The sequence below is a fragment of the Anolis sagrei genome, chromosome 3 (genome assembly GCF_037176765.1).
Source record: "Anolis sagrei isolate rAnoSag1 chromosome 3, rAnoSag1.mat, whole genome shotgun sequence".
Lineage (NCBI taxonomy): Eukaryota > Metazoa > Chordata > Lepidosauria > Squamata > Dactyloidae > Anolis > Anolis sagrei.
In genome coordinates, this window is record NC_090023.1 from 176,021,112 (window position 1) to 176,048,267 (window position 27,156).

The window sequence follows — 27,156 nt, forward strand, 5'->3', positions numbered from 1 at the left end:
TAAAGTATCTCACAGTCTGGGGTTGGAGATATTCTCAGTTTATCAAGACCTGAGCTGCTGCTCTTATTGTCTTCTAAATGTGAAATATGTCAGACTAATTTACCTTTCTTTACATAAAGAAATGAACTTGGTGTTTTGTATATTCATTAGAACAGATACAGCCATACAGAAAGTAATATGAGAAGTATATTAACAAGGATTTTTTCTTTCCTTCTCAAAATTTGGTACTTGTTTTATATATTAGAAGTGCTCTAAAATAGCTTTATATCCCAGTTTAAGCATAAACTATTTTGTAGTACGAATACCCTATGAGCTGATATCAGGTGACATGGGGTACATCTATAACTGTAGAATTAATGCAGTTTGACATCAGTTTAACTGCCATGTCTCAGTGTTCTGGATTTCTGGGCATTATTGTTTTAGAGTTAGAAAGCAACTGTTCTCGGACTCTGAGTCATATGTACCCATAGACCAGTGGTTCTCAACCTGTGGGTCCCCAGATGTTTTGGCCTTCAACTTCCAGAAATCCTAACACCTGGTAAACTGGCTGGGAATTTCTAGGAGTTGTAGGCCAAAAATGTTGATTGTTGGTTGATGAGGCGATAAAACCGCTCCGACACACAGCCATAAAGCAATAAACCAATTAGCTTTATTTACAGACTATATACATAGCAGAGTTGCATGGTAGCGTCTGCCTGCGCAAAAGACAACTCAGTAATGGCTACTCTTCTTCTTCACACTCAGTAGAACACGCCTACTTACATTCCATACAAGGCATCATACGTCACATACAGGAAGAAGGAACTAACACACACAAATATACTTTTCTAGGATTCATACATAACTCAGTGGTTCCTTAACACTATTGCTGAACCTTATTACATACAAAGCTCTCTTGTGAGGCTCAACCATCCCATCAGAAGTTTAGCTTTGAAAACATTTTTAAGTAAACTAAATAGTAACTCAACAGTTGGCCATCATTGCATGAAATGTTCTACAAATATATATTATTCTCTCATGTGAGTGTAGTAGTCCATATTCATAATTTGAATGCTTAAGGATAGATTACAGTAGTGTAGTTGAACTATGGTTCCCCTAGCAAAAAAAAGTCCGATCTGTGTCTCATTGACTTCAGAGGGACTTACTTTCAAGTCAATTTACATAAGATTGTCGCCTTAGTCTGTAACTCTAGACCCCTTTGCTCTAGAGTTTAAAGCAGTGAAACACATAACATCTTTGCCCATTACTGAAAGCAATACCATAGTTTTTTGTTTTTTTGAGTTTTTGTCTATGTTTATTGGTGTTGATATGGTGGAAAGGGCAGTCAGAAGCTGGATCATACTATAGTTTAGAAGAGTTACTATTTGGACTAAAACTGCAAGAATCCTCCCGTTTGGTACAACTAATAGCCATGTTGTAACCCTGGAAATTATAATTTAAGAGTGTTCTGGGGAAAATGATTAATTTTAGTAGGACTTTCAGCATTCAAGACTGCTTTTTATTATGTGTTTATATTAGCAACTGCGGTTTGGAGTTTCCACATACTTTTGAGTTTGTTTTGGGATTTTCCCACAGTGAAACTGGTTCTGTTAAAGGCCACCTTTTGTATTTTTCTCAAAGTAATGATCACCCTCCTCTGCCCCAATATATCACCTTGTTGAAAGCATTGCTTCCAACATATACTATTTTTGTTGGGAGATATTCAACTTGAATGTAAAGTTCTCTGCTACTTCCCCTTCTTTAAGGTCTATTATCCAAAGAATTACAAAAGATAACCATTGCTTACCAAGTAGGAAAATTATAAACTGTATAAGTTCATTACACAGATGTTCGCTTCTAATTTTGTCGTGTTGTGCTCTATAGAATTAAGTATATACCTTTCTGGTTTCTTATTCTTTTCAGGATGTATTCAACATGGTTGTGGAAATACCTCGATGGACTAATGCTAAGATGGAGGTAATTTCTTGATGAGAATTAAAATCTATAAGTTACGGCTTGGATGCCTTAACTTCATCTTTGTTGAAACCAATGTATCAGTTTTGGTTTGGGTTGTCAAGTATAGAAAATAATAATAATAATAATAATAATAATAATAATTTTCATTTATATTCTGCTCTATCTCCCTGAGGGGATTCAGAGCAAATTACAGACTACATATGTGGCAAACAGTCTATGCCATTATACAATTAACAAAGACAGATATTACACAGACAGAGGCAAGGCTTTCCTCTGGAGGCTGTGCTCGACTCAGCCATGGGGAGGCACTGTTGTTCCATTTTTCCATGTTGAGGAGCTCATTGTCCGTGGACACCTTCCTGATCTAAATTGCCAGGGGCGCCTTTTACCTCCCCGCAAAGGTGATACCTGTTTATCTACTCAGATTGCTGTTTTCGAACTGCTAGATAAGCAGATGCTAGGGCTGATGGCAGGAGCTCACCTAGACCCACAGCTTGAACTGCCAACCTTCTGGTTGGCAAGATTTTCTGTAGCTGACGATGTAACTTGCTGTGCTAACCTTAGCCTCTATAAGTGTTCTAAAGCTGTAATTCTGTAGATATTTACTTTGGAGAAGTCAAATCCAGATAGATTTTTTTCTATGGAAATATCAATTTGAAGCATCTCTAAACAAAATAACATTTTAGGGTTGTGTTTTTTTTTTTTACTAAGCTAAATGAATTCTGTTTTTAGATTGCAACCAAAGATCCTCTAAATCCGATTAAACAAGATGTGAAGAAAGGAAAGCTGCGTTACGTTGCTAATGTGTTCCCTCACAAGGGATATATCTGGAATTATGGTGCTATTCCACAGGTATTTTACTATATTCTGCTTTTTTTGCTTGTTTGTTTCTTATGGATTCTAGAAGCAACAGTCAAGAACACTAAAGAGGAGGAAAAACATTTGTTTAGAAATAGCATCTGTGTTCAACTGTTCACAATTTTTTGGGGTAAAAATGAAAAATGAAAGTACTGCATATGCTATCAATAAGAAAGCTTCATATGATACAGCCAAAACAGTGGCTTTACGGGACACAACTCATATAATAATAGCATTGTCGTAAAATTATGTAGAATCTTCCTAAAGTTAATGCAGGTTAAAGTGAGCAAAAGATAACTATTGACAAAAATTTAGGTAACATTGTATTTTGGGAAACTAATTTAGCTGTCATCAAAAAAAAGAAGAAAAACTTGTCTGTGGAAGCTGTGATGGTAGTAGACATGTATGTTGGAAATAGCAACCTTCTACAAGCCTCCTATACTAGTTATTTGTTATGTATATAATTCAGATTGCTTACTACATTGTTTATTTTGATACACAGTTTTCCCTTAACTTTATGTTGTTTAGCAAATACTACTTATTTTTGGTCTCTTGAGATCATGGTTTAAAAGCAATATATTTATGGAAGAGTAGATGTTTTGGGGCAATGGAAATAACACTTCTGAAATTCTGCTATATATTTTGTGCATTGGCATATATTTGTTCCTAACAGTCCAGAGAGATAACCAGGTATATCAGTCTAACAATTGAGAAACCTAATCAGTTGGTGTTGGGATTATTAATCTTGGTTCTTTAGCATTGTCTCCAAACGTGTATTTTAACTCAAAGTCTCTGCCATCACAACACCTTTGTAAAACCTGCTTTTTCCTTGTGCATTTCTCTCAATCACACTCACATCCAAGCTTGTATCTTTTGTAGTCCCAGCTGAGCAGAGACAGACAGTGTGAGGAAAGGACAGGCTGTGATAATGAATATGAAAACGTTCTTTGCCAGGTTTTTAATAACCATGCCTTTGACCCGGAAGGAAGTTAGGTCAGTTTCTATTAAAGCAGTCGTAAACTGCAGCTTCCTGCTGGGAAGTATTATCAACACATCCGTATTTCTTTGTAAAAGAAAAAAAGTCTTTTGTTAAAGAGGCTTAAGGGCTACTCTTGTGAATTTATATTCATGTCGACATGGCATCAAGAATAAGTGCATATCAAAATAGGATGAGTATTTCCCTACAGGATTCCTATGCAGAAAGACGTGCTTTATGTATAAGAGATGCATTGGTACCTGGCACAAATTGTCACATATATTCCGCTAGAAAGACCAGACGATCTCCTTCAGTTCTTCTGCTTTTCAGAGACTTGAGAATAAGCCGTAGTCTGACTTGCTGTTCGTAGCTTTAAGTCTACTTATTTCAATATTTATCTTAACTCTGTGCAAAGAATAAAGAGTATTTTGTTCTTTTTTAGACTTGGGAAGATCCAGCACATAAAGATGAAAACACTGGCTGTTGTGGAGATAACGATCCCATTGATGTCTGTGAAATTGGAAGCAAGGTAGCAAAATAATTTTTGAGGTAGAATATGTGTGTTGTAATGTTACCCAAGTCTGTGAACTTCACTGCTGTGTGCATTTTATTTAATTTACTTATTTTGAGTATTTTTACCTCGCCCTTCTCAACACCCTGGGGGAGACTTAAGGCAGCTTCCAGCTGGCAACAATTTGATTATTCCATATCTACATAATAAAATACAAAACAGAAACAATTATGTATACTGTATATACTCAAGTATAAGCCTAGTTTTTCAGCCCCTTTTTTAGGCTGAAAAAGTTCTCCTCGGCTTATACTCGAGTCAAGGTTATTTATTATTTTACTCTGTTATTAGTATTATTTTTATTTCATGTATTATTTTACTCTCTTTATTATTATTATTACATTTACAGTATTTTACCCTATTATTATTATTATTACATTTATTATTTTACACTATTTATTATTATTATTACATTTATTATTTTATTTTATTATTATTGCATTTATTATTTTACTCTATTACATTTATTATTCTCTGTTATTACTGTTATTATTGCATTTCCACTATTTTACTTTATTATTATTATATTTAATATTTTACTCTATTATTGGAAGGATACGTAAGATTACATTGAAGATATGTAATGATTTAACCAGAGTTGGGCAGTCTTATCTCAAATTACAGTTTTATGTAAATATTAAAAAACATTTCACCTCCTGATGCCTCAATTAATGTAATTTTATTGGTATCTATTTTTATTTTGAAATTTACCTGTAGTGGCTGCATTTCCCACCCTCAGCTTATACTTGAGTCAATATGTTTTCCCATTTTTGTGGTAAAATTAGGTGCCTCTGCTTATATTTGGGTCGGCTTATACTCAAGTATATACGGTAGTTAAAAACATTAAGTCAATACAATTAAAATCTACTAAAATATACCAGTCTGGTGGCTGCTATCTACCCAAATTCTGTAGTTGGAGACTCATCAAGCTTATTCATAGTCCATTACCATAGCAATTGTCATCATAGTCATTTTCATAGTCCATATAATTACCCAAAGGTCTGGTCCCACATTCACTTTATTAAAGGTGAGGTGGGATGAAGACAGCCCAATTTCCCCAGAGAGTGAATTCCACAGGTGGGGGGCCACCACTGAGAAGGCCCTGCCCCTCATCCCCGCCAAGCATATTTGTGATAGAGATCGGGGCTGAGAGCAGGGCCTCCCCAGAAGATCTTAAGCTCTTAGGTGGGACGTAGAAGGAGATACGTTTGGACAGTTACACTGGTCCGGAACTGTTTAGGATTGTATAGGTCAAGACCAGCACATTGAATTGTGCTCAGAACTGGATCGGCAGCCAGTGGAGCTGACATAGCAGCGGGGTAATACGCTCCCTATATGACGCCCCAATGAGTAGTCTAGGTAAAGGTAGTCCCCTGACATTAAGTCCAGTCATGTCTGACTCTGGGGTGTGGGGCTCATCTCCATTTCTAAGCCGAAGAGCCAGCGTTGTCCATAGACACCTCCAAGGTCATGTGGCCGGCATGACTGCATGGAGCGCCGTTACCTTCCCGCTGGAGTGGTACCTATTGATCTACTCACATTTGCATGTTTTCGAACTGCTAGGTTGGCAGAAGCTAGGGCTGACAGCGAAGCTCACCCCGCTCCCCGGAATCGAACCTGCGACCTTTCGATCAACAAGCTCAGCAGCTCAGTGCTTTAACCCACTGTGCCACTGGGGGCTGCTGCCCATTGGACTAGTTGCAGTTTCCGAACAGTCTTCAAAGGCAACCCCCATGTAGAGCGCGTTGCAGTAATCAGAGTGTCATGTAGATTTGGACTTTCTAAAGACTAAATACAAAGTTTTTTATAATTGGGTTGCTGTGATTTTTCTAAGCTGTATGGCCATGTTCCAGAAGCATTATCTCCTAACGTTTCTATGGCCAGCATCCTCAGAGGTGGTGAGGTCTGTTGGAAACTAGGCAAATGTGGAATGTCCAGGGTGGGAGAAAGAACTCTTGTCCTATAAAGCTCTATACGGTTCTGGCCCAGCTTACTTGTCTGAACACATCCACCCCTACATCCCACCTCGTAATCTAAGATCATCCGGGGAGGCCCTGCTCTCGCTCCCGTCAACAGCACAGATGCTCCTGGTGGGGACAAGAGACAGGGCCTTCTCGGCTGTGGCCCCCCGCGTATGGAACACACTCCCAAATGAGGTAAGATCCTCCCTCCTGGCTTTTAGAAAAAATTAAAATAATGGTTTTGGGACCAGGCCTACAGGCAGTAGAAGTAAATGTATGCAGCATTTCGGAAAGACAATGACTGGAATGGCGATTTGACGGATTTGTTTTATTGTTTTAATGATTGTTTTATTGCTCATGGATGCATTTTTAAATTTAATTTATGTCTAATTGTAGTGTATAATTGTAATTGTTTGTACTGGCATTGAATTTTTGCCATGACTTGCGTGTAAACAGCTTTGAGTCCCCCTCGGGATGAGAAAAGCGGTATACAAATATTGTAAGTAAATAAATAAGTAAATAAATAAATAAAATCAATTGTCTGTCTGAATGTTGCAATTGGCCACCTTGATTAGCATTGAATGGCCTTGCAGCTTCAAAGCCTAGCTGCTTCCTGCCTGAAAGTCCTTTGTTGGGAAATGTTAGCTGGCCCTGATTGTTTACTGTCTGAAATACCCCTGTTATAGTAATTCGGTATCTATAACATGAAACCCTCACAATTCCATTCAAAACCAATGGTAAGTAGCTTATCTATATATATAAAAATGCCTTGTGCATAATGAATACCTTATAAACAAAAGAACTAATGAACAAAATCACACCAAATTTGGCAACAAAACGTCTCACAACACAAGGAGTAACCATCACTCAAAAAATTATGGTTTTGTCATTTGGGAGTTGTAGTTACTGGGATTTATAGTTTACCTACAATCAAAGAGCATTCTGAACTCCATCAACGATGGAATTGAACCAAACTTGGCACTCAGAACTTCCATGACCAACAGAAAGTACCGGAAGTGTTTGGTGGACATTGACCTTGAGTTTGCGAGTTATAGTTCACCTACATCCAGAGAGCACTGTGGACTCAAACAATGATGGATCTGGACCAAACTTATCATGAATACTCAATATGCCCAGATTTGAACACTGGTGGAGATTGGGGGAAATAGACCTTGACATTTGGGAGTTGTAGTCACTGGGATTAACAGTTCACCTACAATCAAAGAGCATTCTGAACCCCACGAATGACAGAATCGGGGCAAACTTCCCACACAGAACCTCCATGACCAACAGAAAATACTTAAGGCCATCCGATCCAACTCCCTTCATCAGGGCAAGAAAACATAATCAAAGTCCATCCAGCCATAGAGAGAGAGAGAGAGAGATATATATGATTCACACACAGAGAAATTTAGTATCATAGATTTGAAAGAGACCCTTAAAGAAGGACAATGATATGTTGCATGTTCCAGGGTAGGCAAACCAGACACTCTCCACATCAACACTGACAAAGAAACAGCAAGAAATGCTGTTTACCCACAAACATAAAGAAATTACATATATTAGAAACCAACACTTTCTCATTACTTTATTTTCCAGATCAACGTACTGGGCCACAGCAACGCATGGCAGGGGACAGCTAGTTCTTTATGTGCAGCTGATTGACTGCCATCTGTGTTCTAGCTCCTATGCTGAATGCATAGTATTTAGGCCTGGAAAATAGGAGGGAGGATAGTTATAGTCTATGACTGTAAACCTGAATGCGGCCATAAAAGAGCTTGATACCGTGGACTATGTAACGATCATAAAAAGATATTGTTATAAGCATTCGTAGCTGCAGTTCTAAAAGTTTGCATACTGTACAGTTTGCATACTGATGAAATATGAAATCTTCACTTCTTTCCAGAAACTCTTTGACTGTTGTATATTGTTAATAGCTTAGGCAGAATAGCAGTTTAACCATCGTGTTGAATAGTCAGTAGTCACCGTTGGACACCACAATAAGCTATTGTGTGGGTGAAGGTTAGCAAATCATTCCTTTTGCAGATGGGAGTGATTGAAGAAGTCACAGAACAACGTATGTCCATGGTTTATTTGTTTTGTGAATTCTGCCCCCTGCCTTGTCTCTTTTCAAGACTGAGTAGTAATCCTTGTGTCGATATATTTCATTGGTTTGTCTGATAAGAGATATGTAGAGTGCCGGGTTTCGATGTCAAAACAGACAAATCTGACTTACCAAGATATCTAAACCAGGTGGTAATTTTAAGCCTAGCTTATTAGAACTGATATTATTATTATAACTGGCTTGCATTCACAAAGCATTTCTATTCAAACAGGTATGCAGCAGAGGAGAAATAATTCAAGTGAAAGTCCTAGGCACATTGGCACTAATTGACGAGGGTGAAACAGACTGGAAGATTATTGCAATTAATGTTGAAGATCCTGATGCTGCTAAATTTAACAGTAAGTAACACCTAAGTAAGGAGGTATGTGTCTTTAAGTCTTGCTTCTCCCTTTTATTAAGATTCCCAGGATGGTAAAATTCAGTTGGTGTGAAGTAGAGCTGACATAATGTGATTTACGTAATATTGCGGGACATTGCTAGCATGACCCTTGTGAAGGAGCAATTCTTTAAACTCGACTTAGCCTACCTTAAGTGCACAAGTTAACTAAGTCTTGAGCAAAGCAACACTTCCTTTAGATTATTTGTGTCACTGGTAATGGTACAGACAGAGAGAGCTTCGGGCCAAGTGTTTTGATTAGAGTTGTTGGAAAGGCGACCATTTAATTCCAGAAACCAGAGCAGTGGCTGTTCTTGCTCACTAAAGCAAATGCTAGGATTTTTCAACGTAAAGATGGCTTATGATGTGGAAATCGTCTACCAAAAAACCCAGGAAAGTGTTGACTTTTTAGAGATATGGCCTGGGGCTAACTGCAGACGCCTCAATGGTCGCAGATCATGGATATGGGTTGGAGGACCACCAGGTCATGACATCTGCATATTAGGTGGTGCTTTCCTTATAAAATCTGTGTATTTTAATACGTATTTTATAGAAATTCATATATTTATAGAATTTTAATAATGTTTTTGTGTTTTAATTATGCTATATATATTATATGTCTTGCCCACCTCAAGCCACTAGAAGAGGTGGGTAAGACATATAATAATAATAATAATAATAATAATAATAATAATAATAATAATAATATATAAATAAAAATGTAATGTTCGTTTGTGGGATTAACATAACTCAAACCACTGGACGAATTGACATCCAATTTGGACACAATACATCAACTAAACCAATGTATGTCCTTCACTCAAAAAGACCAAAAAAAAATTAACCAGAAAGAACTTAAAACCCCCCAAAACATGTGCAAATATCCCCTGCCCCCCACGCGAAGGAAAACAATGCACCAACTATCAGTTGCAAGCTGGCAATCCCTGCTGGCACCGAGAGACGCTTAGCCATGGGTTCAGGCTGCAGCTCAGACACACAGTAGGACGGATGCAGTTTGGCCCCACTTTTAACTCAATGTGATGGGGTCCTGGGAGCTGTACTTTCATGCGGCCTTGCTGAAGCCATCTTTGCCGAGGAGGACTGGTGCCCCGCCAAACTACAGATCCCAGAATCTCACAGCATTGAGCCGTGTTTTTGGTCCTGCCCTTCTCTGCCACGCCGGGACCTCACGTGGGCCCTCCTAACCTCCCTCCCCGTCTCTGTCCTCTGTTGGCCTCACCAAACAGGGACCCCTCCTCCTTTCTTTTCTCTGGTGAGGCGGGCAAGTGGCTGCTCCACGCGAGCACCATTCGTCAGACTTTGTCTTCTCTTGAAGGGAGCTTTGCAGCCCACAGCCTTGCTGGGCCCAGCAGGGGCGGGAAGCATTTTTCTAGGTGGGCCTTGCTCACCTAGCACTGGCCCCTTCTTTCTGCTGCAGCCGCAGGGCGCCTTTCATGTTACCCCGCCTTCGTGCCCTACCGGCAAACAGGCAGGAAGGCACCCCACAGCCATGGCAGAAAGAAGAAGGGGCTGTGCTGGGTAAGCGAGGCCTCCTTCGAAAAGCACAGCCCGCCTGCCCTGTGCCCAGCCCAGCAAGGCTGAGGGCTGCGAGGCTCCCTTCCTGCCGGTGCCCAGGCAAAAGGTAGAGAAGGGAAAGAGGGAGAGAAGAAAGGAGAGAAAGAAAGAAAGGGGGTGGGAAAGAAAGTAGGAAAGAGAGGATGGAAGCAAAGAGCAAAGGAACGAAGAGAAGGAAGAAAAGAGAGAAGGAAAGGACAAAAGGAAGGAACGAAGGAAAGAGGGAGATAAGGAAGAAAGGTGAGAGAAAAAGAGGGAGGGAAGGTTGGCCACTGCAATGCGTGGCGGGTATAGCTAGCGATAATAATAATAATAATAATAATAATAATAATAGCATTTTGACTTATTCTTTTTTGACTTATTTAGCCTTCCAGCTGATGAAATGTTTGTGGCCGTCTGTGCACAGAGGTTTTAAATTAGCCTCTTGTTTAAAGACTGATTTTGTTTAAGGTTCTCAAGCTTTGCATTGGGTTAACCGAGAAAAGCATTGTATTAAGTAAGTTGTAGATACTGCCTGCCATAACAGAGAAATGAAGCATACATCTCTGTTCTGGTATGTATCTGTTTCTTATAGACAGTTCTCTAGACTTCTATTGCATATTTCATGGAAGCTTTTAGAGCAGTGGTTCTCAACCTGTGGGTCCCTAGGTGTTTTGGCGTACAACTCCCAGAAATCCCAGCCAGTTTTCCAGCTGTTACGATTTCTGGGAGTTGAAGGCCAAAACATGTGGGGACCCATAGGTTGAGAACCACCGATCTAAAGGAAAGGCAGATGTGGTTAGAGTTCTGCCTGCTCGCATTTGTTTGTGTGTTGGTAATATATAGATCAAACTCTGATTAGATTCTGAACAATTTTTTTCTTCTTTTATGTAATTAAGATATTGATGATGTCAGGAAGATTAAACCTGGATACCTGGAGGCTACAGTGGACTGGTTTAGAAAATACAAAGTACCTGATGGGAAGCCGGAAAACCAGTTTGCATTTAATGGAGAATTTAAAGACAGAGTATGTGCTTATCTTTGCTAATAGTTCTCCATGTTTAATATTGTTTATGCATATTTTAAACAATATGAATGGCATATCCTAAGCAATGGGAAGCATAAACAATGTATCTGCTGTTTCCATAATCCCTGCTAATATTGGGGGAAGCCAGAGACATTTATGCTTACTCTGTGGTATCAGTTGCTCAGAGAGAGCATTTTTTGTCTAAATTATTGACCTATTAACTCAATCAAAATGTCCTGATATTCAGTCTACGCTAGGCATAACTAGCTGAAGAAAACATAGGGCGAGGGGCAAATTTTGTCTTTGCATGACAACATGTGACATTGTGTTACTTTTAGTTTTGATTTTGGCATTTATTTATTTATTTATTTCGGGATTTTATATCCCGTCCTATCTTAACCTCCGCAGAGGGACTTAGGACGGCCTTTTTTGTTGTTATTGTTGGTGGGGAGGGGGGAACAACTGCAGTTTGAACCACTATAGCTTGTTTAATGTTGAAAATCATCTCAAAATAAGCCTTGGGCTCATATATCTCCCTGGATTGTGTTAAGTGTCATTAGCTGTAGCCAGCATTGCCATGAGTGAAGAATGCTAGGAGCTGCAGTGCAACTCCTGGATGATCATACGATTCCCATTCTGTCCCCTATATTGATATTTCCATGTGTAAATAAATAGTCCTTTGTATTGTCAAAGGCTTTCATGGCTGGAATCACTGGGTTGTTGTAAGTTTTTCGGGCTGTATGACCATGTTCCAGAAGCATTCTCTTCTGACGTTTTGCCCGCATCTATGGCAGGAATCCTCAGAGGTTGAAGGGTCTGTTGGAAAATAGGAAAATTGGGTTGATACATATGTCCGGGGTGGGAGAAAGAACTCTTGCATGTTAGAGGTAGGTGTGAATGTTTAAATAGTCCTTTGCATGGGTATCATCATGGCTGGAAATGGATCAGTGGGTGAAGTTTGTATTGCTGGCCTTGGATCCTTTGCTCACTTCTAAAGAGGCTTTTGTTTGAAAAGCCAATTGATTGGCAATGCCATTTTAATAGTTAAAGGAGAAAGAGTTTCCACAAGTCAAAGAATATGAAACATAAAATATAGGTAGAGAGTAGATTATTTTAGGGGGAAAAACTGGAATGGGGTAGGCTGTGATCTTCTCTAGATGTGGCCTAGGTTTTAATAAATGAGAAAAATGCATTTTACTAAACACACTGCATGGTTGCAACACAACCACCGAGGACAGGCATTGAACTTGTTTTCCTTTCTCAATGTTAGGACTTTGCCATTGATGTTATCAAAAGCACACATGAATTTTGGAAGGCGCTAGTAACTAAAAACACAGATGGAGGAGAGATTTGCTGGTAAGTTAGCATTGCTTTCAATGCTACTGCTTTCAAAGAAATTGAATCTTTTCTCAATAATAGAAATACAAATATTAGGTATAGTAACACTATACCTATCTATCTAACACTATACCTATCTATCACAACACTGTACCTATTTATCACAACACTATGCCTATCTATCACAACACCTGGTTTGAGAGTGTTATTTCTGTTTAATTGTGCAGTACTTGTATTTTCTGGCGTATAAGACTACCTTTTAACCCAAGAAAACCTTCACAAAAGTCATGGGTCATCTTATACGCCGCGAGCCGTCTTATAGAGTGGATTCTGAAACTTCCAATCCTGATTGGAGAATCTGTGGTTGCCGCATATGGTGGCGGAGCTAAAAATGGCAGTGGCCGCATCCCTGCCGTATGCAGCGACTGTATGAAAGCATTAAGGGTGATGCTTTACAAGTACGGTAGAAGAAAATCCATTCATCAGGATTCGTAGACTTAATGCGGTCCCGATGGTGAGGTGAAGGGGCACCTCACCGGGAAGGTGTAAGTGAAGGGCAGAGCAAGCTGCAGGCGTCCGGGGTGCCCGGGATATGGAAAAAAGAGATAGAGTGGCTCTGGGCCCAGAAAAACACATCTCTTTTACCTGTCTGGCCTGCCCTTGTATCCTATTACCGTACCTCCTCCTCTGCCTCTCAGATCCCGCTCCTGAAGACTGCAGTGAAGAGGTGCAGGTGTGCATGTGTGAGATCTGAGAGGCAGAGAAGGAGGGACAGTAATAGGAAAATTAACATATTGAAATGAAATCTGATGCTTTTTAAATTTTTATTTGGTGTGCGTTGGAAGAAGGGTAGTCTTATGCGGCGAGTATATCCCAAACTCTATATTTTAACTGGAAAAGTTGGTCGTCTTATATGCCAGAAAATCCGGTACTTACTTTGAGGGACCCCTGGTGGCACAGTGGGTTAAACAGCTGAGCTGCTGAACTTGCTGACTGAAAGGTTGGCAGTTTGAATCTGGGAAGCGGGGTGAGCTCCCACTGTTAGGCCCAGCTTCTGCCAACCTAGCAGTTTTAAAGCATGCAAATGTGAGTAGATCAATAGTACAATTTCTCCAGGAAAATAATGGTGCTCCATGCAGTCATGCTGGCCACATGACGTTGGAGGAGTCTATGGACAACGCCGGCTCTTCAGCTTCGAAATAGAGATGAGCACCACCTCCAAGAGTCAGACATGACTAGACTTAATATCAGGGGAAAGAAACCATTATCTTTACTTACTTTGAAAGTAGTTGTTATACTCCAGAAACTTTGTTTTTATGGTTGCCACAAACTTTGTTGAATTGGGTTGAAACTCGATGAGATATTTATTGAAAAACTACAGCAAAATATGCTCCAAGATGTCCTGCAAAAAACACAGTTTTTGCAGTTTAATAAACATCTTCCTTGTTTTATGATATAACTAATTAGGAAATGACATCTATAACTCGGGGACAAAAATTGTGTTACATAATTAATTAATGCAGCATCTGTACCAATTGTGAAGTCAAAGACACACTTATCTAAAATATGTCCATACCAGGGAGTTTCTTAAGATTTTTAGATTCAATGGACTGATGGAAAGCATGGCTCCTTTTGTAACTGAATTTCCTCTTCCAGCACAAATACAACTTTGGCGGACAGCTCCTTCTGTTGCAGTCAAACATCTGCTGCATCAACTGTGACATCGGTAAGCAGATCCAACTAACTCTGTGCCCCTGATACATTGAGTTATTATGGCGCAGTGGGTTAAACCCCTGTGCCAGCAGGACTGAAGACCGACAGGTCGCAGGTTCGAATCCAGGGAGAGGCGAATGAGCTCCCTCTGTCAGCTCCAGCTCCCCAAGTGGGGACATGAGAGAACCCTCCCACAAGGATGATAAAAACATCAAATCATCCGGGCATCCCCTGGGCAACCTCCTTGCAGACGACCAATTCTCTCACACCAGAAGTGACTTGCAGTTTCTGAAATTTATTCTGAAAAGCAGAGCAGTGCACGTTATATGCTTCAAAGGAGGAAAGCCACCAAACATGTTAAGTTCAGAATGTAGCAGTTTCAGAATCATGATTTCGACTTGCTTTTCAAGTTCTCATTCTTGTGAACCATGACAGGGGCAAACATTTAGGACTACAAGGAATATTTTTAAGTAAGGTCCGTTTGAACATAAGTACACAACGAAAGTTTATTTCAAAAAAGTAAATTTATTTTCAGAAAGTACATACTTCACTCTATTTTTCGACATAGTTGCCAAGTTTGTTCAAACACTTACCATACCTCTGAACCAATTTTAAAATACCCTCTTCATAAAAACTTGCTGCCACCAAACGCCACCAAATCGTCTGTAATCAAAGAAGGGTGGCCCTCATCATGGACATTGTCACGGCCATCTTTGAATTGTCGTACCCACTTACGCACTTTGCTTTCACTCATAACAGTATCACCGTGCACTTCACAAATCTGTCAATAAATTTCTGCAGCAGGCAGGTTCCTTGCTGACAAAAACCGTATCACTGAGCGAACCTCACATGCGGCGGGTGAGTTGATAGTCTTAAACATTTTTAAAGCACAGAACAGAATCGTACAGGTTAGCTACAGAGCGGGAACTGAGCACAGTTGTTCCTGAGGCATGCTGGTACATGACGCACATGCTCATTGCGGTATGCGTGCGAACTACTAGTGTCTACAACAAAACGGACCTTACTTAAAAAATACCCCTCGTACTATGTACCCAAATCTTTGGCTTTCAAGGAAATTTCAGGAATTCTGCCTAGCCTCAGAGATTGCCCTTTTACGTAGAATTCATTACCCTTCCTTGGAACAAGTATAAGCAGGGTATATTAGAAAAATAAATAAATCATGTACAATAAGGAAGAACTTATTATAGGTACAGAATTCAACTTCATATTTTATAAATGTAAATGACACACACCCGTACATATTTTTTCTATGCATAAGACTGCTTTAATAAAGTACTTACAAAGAGCTCTCCTTCTGAAATTGTGGCTCACAGCTGAAAAGATATGCAAGTAATATAGGCCATAACTATTAAGTATTATTATTTTCCAGTCCCAAGCTACTATGAGTTAGAGCCGTACAATTTTGTTGACATGACAGGCAGAGCTGTGTTTCATCTTCTCAAGTTACGGTTTGTAACTTTAGAAAGCTTTCCACTTTCACTGTTGCTGGGATGCAAAGCCAACATTGGAAACGGGAAAACCACAAAACAACAACAACAACAACAAAATGGAGAAAACAGCTCTTTATGACATAGATGCTTCAGTAGGACTCTTGTGGTCAACTTCTGGGAGAGTCAACCTAGATCAGTGGTTCTCAACCAGGTGTTGTGGCCTTCAACTCCCAGAAATCCCAGCCAGTTTACCAGCTGTTAGGATTTCTGGGAGTTGAAGACCATAACATCTGGGGACTCACAAGTTGAGAATCACTGGCCTAGATATTCATCTTAAGCCAGTTTGGTGAATGTATCCTGCTCACCCTTTGTACTGATTTGCAATATAGGGACAACCTATATGAATCTTGCATATTCCCTGTTTCTTTGTGCTCCTATAATTCATTCTTTGTCTATTTTTGTGTTAAAGGAAGCACACTATGTTTCACTGTTTTCTACTAACCCTAAGAGAAGCAACCTTTCCTTTGTCATGTATGGAATAATGTGTAAACTGTAACTAGAGCCATATTCTAAAAATCATGGTGAAACCAGAGTGAGAGATTGTTCTGATTTGGCTTGGAATCCATTTACAACAATCCTAGAATATTTATTTATTTACTGCATTTTTATACCACCCCTCTTAGCCGTCCGGCAACTTGAGGCGGTTTACAAGGCAAAATTCAATGCCACAGAAACACAAGTACAGCATAGAAACATTAACATCAATAAAATCATAACAACAGCAATAAAACGTAAATCAATAAATTATCATTAAAAACATTGTCCAGTCCCATCGTGTAGTAGTTCCGATTCCTATGTCCGTTACTCAATATTTGCAAATCCTTGTTCAATTAGCCATGTCTTGAGTTTTTTCCAAAATGTTAGGAGTGAAGAAGCTGATCTGATCTCCCTTGGGAGGGTGTTCCATAGCTGAGGGGCCACCACTGAGAAGGCCCTGTCACTCGTCCCTGCGGACGTACTTGACACAAAGGCAGGACCAAGAGCAGGGCCTTCCCAGATTATCTTAAAGTCTTTGGTGTTTTATAAGGGGAGATGCGTTCGGATATTTTGGGATACTTGGAATTAGTACCAGGAAGCATTCATATTTTGAACTTGTTTCAAAAGCTCCAGGTGAACAGTTCCATATTAAGCATCAGACAATTCTCTTCTTTATGCAGTTAGGAACAACAGGGAGGATAAATGTGTAACAGTCCTAAAATCTAAACTTAATTACCATTTTGTGTTTGGTTGTCAAAGCTTTGATACTGAATAATAATTTTGGGGTTCTGAATTAAATAATAATTCTGTATTAAATGCTCTTCATTTTAGGCACCTGCTTGTGGGCCTGCCAATCCAACACCAGTTGAAGGTAAGGCATGGGAGCATTCTGCATCTTAAGTAGTGTCATTGTTTAAAACAGGGGTCCCCAAACTACGGCCTGCGGGCCACTTCCGGCACGCCAAGGGCACTTATCTGGCCCGCGGAGGAGGAGCGCCCCCCCTCCACCACAGTGCCCCTCCCTTGGCTGGCTCACGCTATCCGTCTGGCCCAATTGGCAGCGTGAGCCAGCCCAGGGAGGCTGCCCCGGCGCTCCATGCAGTCATGCCGGCCACATGACCTTGGAGGTGTCTACGGACAACACCGGCTCTTTGACTTAGAAATGCAGATGAGCACCACACCCCAGAGTCAGACACGACTGGACTTCATGTCAGAGGAAAACCTTTAACTAGGAAAATTGTGGAAGATCCAGGGTGGGAGAAAGAACTCTTGTCTGTTGGAGGTATGTATGAATGTTTCAATTGGCCACCTTGATTACCATTTCATAGCCTGACCGTTTTTAGAGAGAATCCTTTGTTGAGAGGTGATTAGCTGGCCCTGATTGTTTCTTGTCTGGAGTTCCCCTGTGTTTGAGTGTTGTTCTTTATTTACAGTTATAATTTTAGAGTTTTTTTTAATACTGGTAGCCAGATTTTGTTCAGACTAGAAATAGGAAGATTTCCCATTCTCTACTCTTGGAATTACTGCCTAAAGAGGGCTAGAAAGAACCCCCTCTAAGGGCCCTTCCACACAGCAAAATAAGATATGTGCAATGTGCATAGGAATTTTTTTTAAACTATAGTCCAGCCCTCCAACGGTCTGAGGGACAGTGAACTGGCCCCAGATTTAAAAAGTTTGAGGACCCCTGGTTTAAAATGTAAAGTTTGTACTTCGTGTTCCTGGTTTCGTTTTCAAATCTAACTTAGCCCAGGGATGCAGAACCATGCAGTGTTAGAGCTCTTCAACAAGGAGGAGGGAGATGACATCTTAAAGAATAATAATCCATTGTGGCATAATCTTTATGGACTATTACAGTACATAGTTGTTTTCATCCAATCTAAGAAATTGTGTTTTTAATAGTTGGATTCTTGCTTTTTTGGTGTACTTGCCAAAAAAGCAAACATCCATTACAATTACAGGAATTGGCCCCAATATTAATTCTTGCCATTTCTGTTTCATGACTTAAGTTGTTCTGGAATGGCTTCCATGTGTTTTTCCCATCATATTTTTAATAGACAGGATGGGAGTTGTCCTTACAGTGTTGACAATGACGCCTTGTTCAAGTACAAATGATCAGAAGACGGCAGGGGAAAACACAACTGATAAAATCTATGTTCCTCTGGACTTTTACAAAACGGATCAGTAGCCTACTACCATCATCAGATAACTCTCCCTCCACCCACCCCAAGGACCTCATATCACATTTACCATCCCCCAAGAAGGCCCAGGACATTTTTTTACCCTCCCTATTTTATTATTATTATTTTATTATTTACGGCTTTTATATTCCGCCCTTCTCACCCTGCAGGGGACTCAGGGTGGATTACAGTGTGTGGGAAACATTCAATGCCAATTTTTAACATACAAGCATATACAGACATACACAGAGGCTATTTAACTTTTTCTGGCCGCCGGGGGAGCTGTCGCTTTCATCGTCCATCTGCGATGCTGATGAAGCACTTCCGCATTCCCCGCATGCTTCCCCGCTGGAATGCTTTGCTGGAGTCTTCTTTATGGCCTCATAAATCAGTTAATTTAGCCTCCCCACACTTTAAGGTGGTACCTAATTTTCCTACTTGACAGATGCAACTGTCTTTCGGGTTGCAAAGGTCGACAACAGGCTACACACAATTGGTTGGAAACTCACTCCAATCCGGCTGGCTTCGAACTCATGACCTTTTGGTCAGAGTGATCTTAATGCAGCTGACACTCAATCTGTACCTAAATAACTTTGTGTCTGTTGGGATGTGGAGGGAGCAGGGAGGGTACGAAAAGAAGGGCTGAAATGCTATGGAGAGAGAGTTGGGGAGTCGGGGCGGGGGGAGAGAAGAGAAGGGGTCTACATTGTTAATTGCAGCAATATGTTTCATGCTTATGTCTATGTTTGATGTTTTTATAGTTTTAACAGTTACATGTTATTGATTTAGATATGCAATATTTATATATATATATGAGGCATTGAATTTGCCATTTATTATGTTTTAAACTGCTTTGAGTCCTCCCAGGATGAGAAAAGCGGTATAGAAATGTAGTTAATATATAATAAATTTCCGAAGGCTTTCATGGCCGGAATCACTGGGTTGTTGTAGGTTTTTTCAGGCTATATGGCCATGGTCTAGAGCAGAGGTCCTCAAACTAAGGCCCGGGGGCCGGATACGGCCCTCCAAGGTCATATACCCAGCCCTCGCTCAGGATCAACCTTAGTCTGAAACGATTTGAAAGCACACAACAATCTTATCTCATCAGCCAAAAGCAGGCCCACACTTCCCATTGAAATAGTAATAAGTTTATATTTGTTAGAATTGTTCTTAATTTTTATTATTTTATTGTTTTTTGCACTACAAATAAGATATGTGAAATGTGCATAGGAATTCATTTTTTTTTCAAATTATAATCCGGCCCTCCAACAATTTGAGGGACTGGGACCTGGCCCTCTGTTTAAAAAGTTTGAGGACCCCTGGTCTAGAGGCATTCTCTCCTGACATTTCGCCTGCATCTATGGCAAGCATCCTCAGAGGTAGTGAGGTCTGTTGGAACTAGGCAAAAGGGTTTATATATCTGTGGAATGACCAGGGTGAGCCAAAGGACTCTTGTCTGCTGGAGCTAGGTGTGAATGTTTCAACTGATCACCTTGATTAGCATATAATGGCCTGACAATGCCTGGAGCAAACTTTTGTTGAGAGGTGATTAGATGTCCCTGCCTGCTTCCTCTCTGTTGTTGTGCTGTTGCAATTTTTATAGTTTTTTAATACTGGTAGCCAGATTTTGTTCGTTTTGATGGTTTCCTCCTTTCTGTTGAAATTGTCCACATGCTTGTGTATTTCAATGGCTTCTCTGTGTAGTCTGACATGGTGGTTGTGAGAGTGGTCCAGTATTTCTGTGTTCTCAAATGAAATGCTGTGTCCAGGTTGGTTCATCAGGTGCTCTGCTATGGCTGATTTCTCTGGTTGAAGTAGTCTGCACTGCCTTTCATGTTTCTTGATTTGTGTTTGGGCAATGCTGCGTTTGGTGGTCCCTATGTAGACTTGTCCACAGCTGCATGGTACACGGTAGACTCCTGCACAACAACAGAGAGGAAACAATCAAGGACATCTAATCACCTCTCAACAAAAGTTTGCTCCAGGCACTGTCAGGCTATTATATGCTAATCAAGGTGATCAGTTGAAACATTCACACTTAGCTCCAGCAGACAAGAGCCTTTTGGCTCACCCTGGTCATGCCACAGATATATAAACCCTTTTTCCTAGTTCCAACAGATCTCACTACCTCTGAGGATGCTTGCCATAGATGCAGGTGAAACGTCAGGAGAGAATGTCTCTAGACCATGGCCATATAGCCCGAAAAAACCTACAACAACCCAATAAATTTCCATTTATTCTTCTAGTAAATGCCGGTTTACTTGAGACTATAGGGAACACAGCTTTTAAGTGCTGCCTTACTGTTTCAGCAGCAAAACCAGGAATATATTAAACATAATCTATTAAATATATATATATATATATATATATATATATATATATATAACAGCTGAATGATGCAAATGGACATGGATTTAAACTTGGAAGTCAATGATTTTTATAGTTTTAAATTGTTTTAATATGAATTTAATTATGTGATTTAACCTGTTTTAAACTATGTATTTATGTGTGCTCGGTATCTAATTGTTGCCAGTCTGTACACCGCCCTGAGTTGCCTTCAGGCTGAAAAGGGCGGGATAAAAGTGTGGTAAATAATATAAATAAATAAAAACAATACATTGGCCATGAATAAGTTACTTCAAATTATCATGGTAGCAAGCTGTGTTGTGATGAATTTTAGTGCATTATGTAATAATGAAATGTTCTCTGTCTCTCTTTTCTTTCAAACCCAAGTGGACAAATGGTTTTACTGCTAGAAGTAGTGAATCCGAATAAAATGCAGAGATGCTGCAGTAGCTGCTGTGTTGATCACCAGGAAACGCCTATGGAGAAATAGACGAAAACCTGGGAACACCCGTTGCCAGAAGAATCCTGTTTTCAAATTAGTAAATGACCTATTTTGACAGATTTTACAGACTTGCCCATAATGTGTGCTCAAAACCTATAAAGAGCATACATAATCTGAGCATTTCTTGTGTGAAATACCAGTTTACCAGTCTTCAAATATACTTGTATATCATGGCATTCACTGTTATGTAAGGAAATTGTGCATAGACAGTCTTATTTTGTGGCTTCCTGGGTAAAAGAAACATTTTTGCTGCAAAACTCATTCAAGTGTCTCGGTGTTCTTCATTTTAAAATCCAAATATTCTCATTCAGCTAAAAAACAAACAACAACAAAAGAATCATTGAGAGGTGAGGGGGAAACAGAGCCAGAACCTTGTGGTCATAATCATTATTGTCCTCTTTACCTTTTGTGTTGGATCCCCCGGTGGCGCAGTGGGTTGAACCCCTGTGCCAACAGAACTGAAGACCGACAGGCCGCAGGTTCGAATCCGGGGAGAGGCGGATGAGCTCCCTCTATCAGCTCCAGCTCCTCATGTGGGGACATGAGAGAAGCCTCCCACAAGGATGATAAAAACATCAAAATCATCCAGGCGTCCCCTGGGCAATGTCTTTGCAGACGGCAAATTCTCTCACACCAGAAGTAATTTGCAGTTTCTAAAGTCACTCCTGACACGACAAAAAGTTTAAAAATTTGAACTATTTGACAAAATCAACACAAATCGTAATATCATTATGGTAGGGCTGATAATTGGGGCTGCAATGGTGCAACGGGTTAAACCACTGAGCTGCGGAACTTGCTGATCAAAAGGTTGGCGGTTCAAATCTGCGGAGTGGGGTGAGCTTCCGTAATTAGCCCCAGCTTCTGCAAATCTAGCAGTTTGAAAAAACGCAAATGTGATTAGATGAATATGTACCTCTCCAGTGGGAAGGTAAAGTGCTCCATGCAGTCATGCTGGCCACATAACCTAGGAAATGTCTACAGACAACACCAGCTCTTCAGCTTCGAAATTGAGATGATCCCCCCGAGTTGGATTCAACTAGACTTAATGTCAAAGAGAAACCTTTACCTTTTCCAGTTTAAGGCTGATAATTAAATGCAGTACACCACTGGACTACAACTCCTGTACTCTCCATCATTAGACATTAGGACTAGAGATGATGGGAGTTTGGATAGAGTAACATCTGAAAGGTTGCAGTTTGCTCTGCGTAGCTAAGATAATAAATAATAATAATAATTAATAATAATAATAACTTTATTTATATACTGCCTTATCTCCCCTAAGGGGACTCAGAGCGGTTTCCTCATATGCAAAATAATACAAAAACATACAATATAAAATGAAAACATAGTCATAAACTGTTAACAACATATACATTAAAATCAATTTAAAACCGTTCTGCTCTCTTCTTCATGCAAGGTAAACTGCCAGGAGCAAAGATTTCAATAAAGGGCCTGGACTATTTGGAACGGGCTGGGCCAAGGCTAGTGGCCATCTGTCAGGGGTGATTTGAATGCAATATTCCTGCTTCTTGGCAGGGGGTTGGACTGGATGGCCCATGAGGTCTCTTCCAACTCTGATTCTATGATTCTAGTGCAAGGAGAAGGGGAAAATGGGGCTGGCTGAATGCTACAGTGCAAGGATCGGTCTCAGCAATGGCCCTACTAGGGGACTGGGGCCACTCAAGGATGGTACAGAATCTCCTTGCTAGTAGTATAAGGAAATGGAAGTATACTGAAAACCTCTAAAAGAAGATGACCTACTGGTCTGTCTATGCCAAATCTCTCACTTCAATATCTTAACGTGGCTTGTGTAATCGACCCATTGCCTTGCTTCAAACTGTTCACAGGAGCACCCTGCAGATCCTTCCACAAACTAATGGCAAAAGCAAATACAGTTGTGGCATACTGAATATCCTTCCAGATCGAGGTTTCCCGAGAAAGATCTGAAACCTCAAAGAGGTTCTCTAAGATCACTTCCTTGATCATGTCATGCCAGGAAAACCTGTTAAAGTCAAAGACGCTAAGGTGGGGCTTCCTGTCAGCCAGCTCTTCATATGGCACAGGAAACCGAAAGGACTGAGGTGGGACTAAGAGTTTTCCTATGTACATGTGTTTGGAACTTGCGCCCCTCCAAGATCATTTACTCGGCCCTCACTCAGGGTCAACCTAAGTTTGAAACGACTTGAAAGCACACAACAACAACAACAATCTTATCGTATCAGCCAAAAGCAAGCCCACACTTCCCACTGAAATACGAATAAGTTTATATTTGTTAAAATTGTTCTTCATTTTAATTATTGTATTGTTTTTATGTTTTCTTTGCACTAAAAAAAGATATGTGCAGTGTGCATAAGAATTCATTCATATTTTTTTCAAATTATAATCCAGCCCTCTAACACTTTTACGGACTATGACCTGGCCCTCTGTTTAAAAAGTTTGAGGACCCCTGGAGTAGTTCATTGTCTTCTAAGGTCACCCATTCTTGAAATGTCCTTTAACCTTTTCCCAACCTTAGAGCCACAAGTGCTGTTGAGCTGCAATTCCCATTATCCCCAGCCTGCATGGCAGATAATCAAAACTTAAGGGAGTCATCGTTCAATAACATCTGGGGACTCAAATTGGGTAAAAATAAGAGCACCAACCACTATGTAAAAAATATATAGTTGTAACTGTATCCCTGGATTCTCCATCCATGGATTCAATGACCCTTTGAAGGAAACCATAAGGTTAATGTGGTCCTTAATGAAAATGGGTTTGACACTCCTGGCCTTATGTATGTATGTATGTATGTATGTATGTATGTATGTATGTATGTATTTTACAGTATTTATATTCTGCCCTTCTCACCCCGCAGGGGACTCAGGGTGAATTACAATGTACATATTCATGGCAAACATTCAATGTCATACACACACAACATATATTTTAAAATAATGGCTTTAATTGTCATTTTAAAGTATATGGGAGGAAAAGTGTGCTCCCAATAAAATATACATCATACCAGTGAGGCTGGCAAAAGGTTGAAGGTAATCTCAAAGGTTTGACAACACCATGTGTACATGACAAGGAGGGAAAAAAGCAATCCCTTTGAAACTCAACAAAAAAGAAAAAGGAAAGACATTCACAGTGGTCTCTACAAACAATATTAACCTGACAGCAATACGTTTCCTAGCCTTGTCGTGTGAGGTCCTAAAAAGAAAAGCAGGCATCGCACTCCACCCGGCGTCATTGGTACAGATACCCCAAATGGCAGGAGAAGGGGCTGTGGAGTCTAGAGCTGGGACATAGAGAAGGAAAAGGGTCACACCATTGCTCTCCAAACAAATAGTTTTTTTAAATAACTCTTTTCGAGAAGCGAGAGCCTCCTTTGCTGTGACAACCAGCCAAAGTCATCCATTAAAATGAACAGAAAAACCACAAACACATTTAAATCTAGTCTTAGCAAGCTGACCAATACATGTTACCGTTTCTTTTCAAAAAATTGAGATTATATACTATAGTATAAGTCCCAACTAGGCCGGGCCAGGAGTGATTATTTCTTTGCTTGTTTTGGGATCATCCCCCGGGGGGGTGTTACGGGTCGGCTAGCGTTGGTCTTCTTCTTCTCGGCAGGCTTCAAGATCTGAAAGGAGCACATCAAAGTCTCATCCACACTCATCATGGCGCCTGCATTGTCAAACTCCCCGCAGTAATTGGGGGCAGAGAACAGGGTGACCAACTGCCTTTTTGCAAAGAACTCATAGCCATCTTCAACCACCTGATGAGCTCTGCATATCAGATCCAAATCATGTTTGTGTAGGAACTTTGCGACAACTTCAGCTCCAAAGGTGAAAGACACCCCTCTGTCATTTTCACCCCATCCAAGCACGTCCTTATCTGGATCAGACCACAGCAGATCACAGAGAAGGCCTTGATCAGGCACATCAGTAGGGCGCATAATGCGCCGAATCTGTTCCATGGACTGGAGGTCTGGTGATAGGCCTCCATGGCAGCAAAATATTTTCTCATCCACAATGGCTGCAATTGGCAAACAATTAAAGCAGTCTGTGAAGGTTTTCCACAGCTTGATGTTGTATCTTCTTTTACATTCATCATAAAAGCCATAAATTCTATTAATGCTAGCGCATTCATGATTCCCTCTGAGGAGGAAAAAATTTTCAGGGTATTTTATCTTGTAGGCCATCAAGAGGCAAATGGTTTCCAAGGACTGGTTCCCTCGATCGACATAATCACCAAGAAACAGGTAATTGCTTTCTGGTGGAAATCCCCCATATTCAAAGAGCCGAAGTAAGTCATAGTACTGTCCGTGGATGTCACCACATATTTTCAGCGGTGCTTCAAGCTCCAACAGAATGGGCTGACTGAGGAAGATCTCTCGAGACTTCAAGCACAGCCCTCTGATTTCGTTTTCTTGAAGTTGGACATTTTTGCCAGGTTTCGATCCTCTCACCTCCAGTAGCCGTTGGATGATGCTCTCTAAGTTGAGCTTGTCGATATCTGCCATCGCCGAGAGAGTCTCTTAGGCTCAAACTCCACTGCTTTCCCTTCCTTTCCCAAGACGGGCCTTTTCCTCACTCCTTCTCTCCGCCACCCGCCCTGCTTATAAAGGGCTTCCGGCAGCAGCAGCAGTGGCAGACAAGATGGCTGCCTTCCCTCCTCCTCCCCCCTCCCTTCCCTGAGTTCACTCCTTTTCACACAACATATATAGACAGATACTCAGAGGCAATTTAACATTCCTGCTTTTCTTGAGGGTATTCTGGTCACCAGGGGAGCTATCGTTTCACCATCCATTTGTGACACTGATGAAGTACTTCCTCATTCTTTGCATACTACTCATTTCCACCTAATTCCAAGGAGGCCCCTCGAGTGCTGGACGAGTGCCTGGCCGCTGTGCCTATCTGGATGAGGGAGAACAAGCTGAAGATCAATCCCGACAAGACAGAGGTCCTCCTGGTCAATCGTAAACCGGATCGGGGTATAGGGTGGCAACCTGTGCTGGATGGGGTTACACTCTCCCTGAAGTCACAGGTCCGCAGCTTGGGAGTCCTTTTGGACTCATCGCTTACGCTTGAGCCTCAGGCATCGGCGGTGTCCGGGAGGGCTTTTGCACAACTAAGACTTGTGCGCCAGCTGCGACTGTACCTCGCAAAGGCTGATCTGGCCGGGGTGTCCATGCCTAGTCACCTCTAGGTTGGATTACTGTAATGAGCTTTACATGGGGCTGCCCTTGAAAACGGCTCGGAAATTCCAACTGGTTCAACAGGTGGCGGCCAGGATGTTAACTGGCACCCCTTACAGAGAGAGGTCAACCCTCCTGTTTAAGGAGCTCCATTGGCTGCCATTTACCTACCGAGCCCAATTCAAGGTGCAGGTGCTTACCTACAAAGCCCTAAACGGTTTGGGACCTGCCTACCTGCGTGACCGCATCTCCGTATATGAACCCACGCGCTCCCTCCGTTCATCCGGAGAGGCCCTGCTCACGATTCCACCTGCGTCGCAGGCTCGTTTGGTGGGGACGAGGGACAGAGCCTTCTCTGTGGTTGCCCCCCGACGTTGGAACACCCTCCCCAAAGACATTAGACTAGCACCCACGTTGGCAGTCTTTAGGAAGAACTTGAAGACCTGGCTATTCCGATGTGCCTTTCCTGAATAGGATAACCTCCAGCACTACATCCCAGAAGCACTTTATTA

At 40.9% G+C, this 27,156-nt stretch overlaps 2 protein-coding genes across 3 annotated transcripts in view; one reads left to right on the plus strand and one right to left on the minus strand.

Annotated features, from left to right (window-relative positions):
* Nucleotides 1-21,726, plus strand: part of PPA1 (inorganic pyrophosphatase 1) — a 41,583-nt gene extending 19,857 nt beyond the window's left edge. For both annotated transcript variants that reach the window (XM_060768834.2, XM_067465698.1), the window contains exons 3-11: nucleotides 1,903-1,956; nucleotides 2,689-2,808; nucleotides 4,233-4,319; nucleotides 8,656-8,782; nucleotides 11,274-11,401; nucleotides 12,672-12,757; nucleotides 14,396-14,465; nucleotides 17,272-17,311; nucleotides 21,351-21,726. In XM_060768834.2, coding sequence (XP_060624817.1) covers nucleotides 1,903-1,956; nucleotides 2,689-2,808; nucleotides 4,233-4,319; nucleotides 8,656-8,782; nucleotides 11,274-11,401; nucleotides 12,672-12,757; nucleotides 14,396-14,465; nucleotides 17,272-17,311; nucleotides 21,351-21,373 — 735 coding nt within the window. In that variant the 3' untranslated portion in view covers nucleotides 21,374-21,726. The remainder of the gene's footprint in view (nucleotides 1-1,902; nucleotides 1,957-2,688; nucleotides 2,809-4,232; nucleotides 4,320-8,655; nucleotides 8,783-11,273; nucleotides 11,402-12,671; nucleotides 12,758-14,395; nucleotides 14,466-17,271; nucleotides 17,312-21,350) is intronic.
* A 3,079-nt stretch (nucleotides 21,727-24,805) lies between these two features.
* On the minus strand, nucleotides 24,806-25,969 carry LOC132771157 (serine/threonine-protein phosphatase PP1-gamma catalytic subunit A-like). The gene has a single exon (XM_060768833.2). It carries the CDS (start codon nucleotides 25,967-25,969, stop codon nucleotides 24,998-25,000), a length of 972 nt encoding a protein of 323 aa, XP_060624816.2. The 3' UTR covers nucleotides 24,806-24,997.
* Between the last annotated feature and the right edge of the window lie 1,187 nt (nucleotides 25,970-27,156).

Coding starts and splice junctions, on each gene's coding strand:
- LOC132771157 (XM_060768833.2), bottom strand. CDS start 25,969: ATGGCAGATATCGACAAGCTCAACTTAGAGAGCATCATCCAACGGCTA.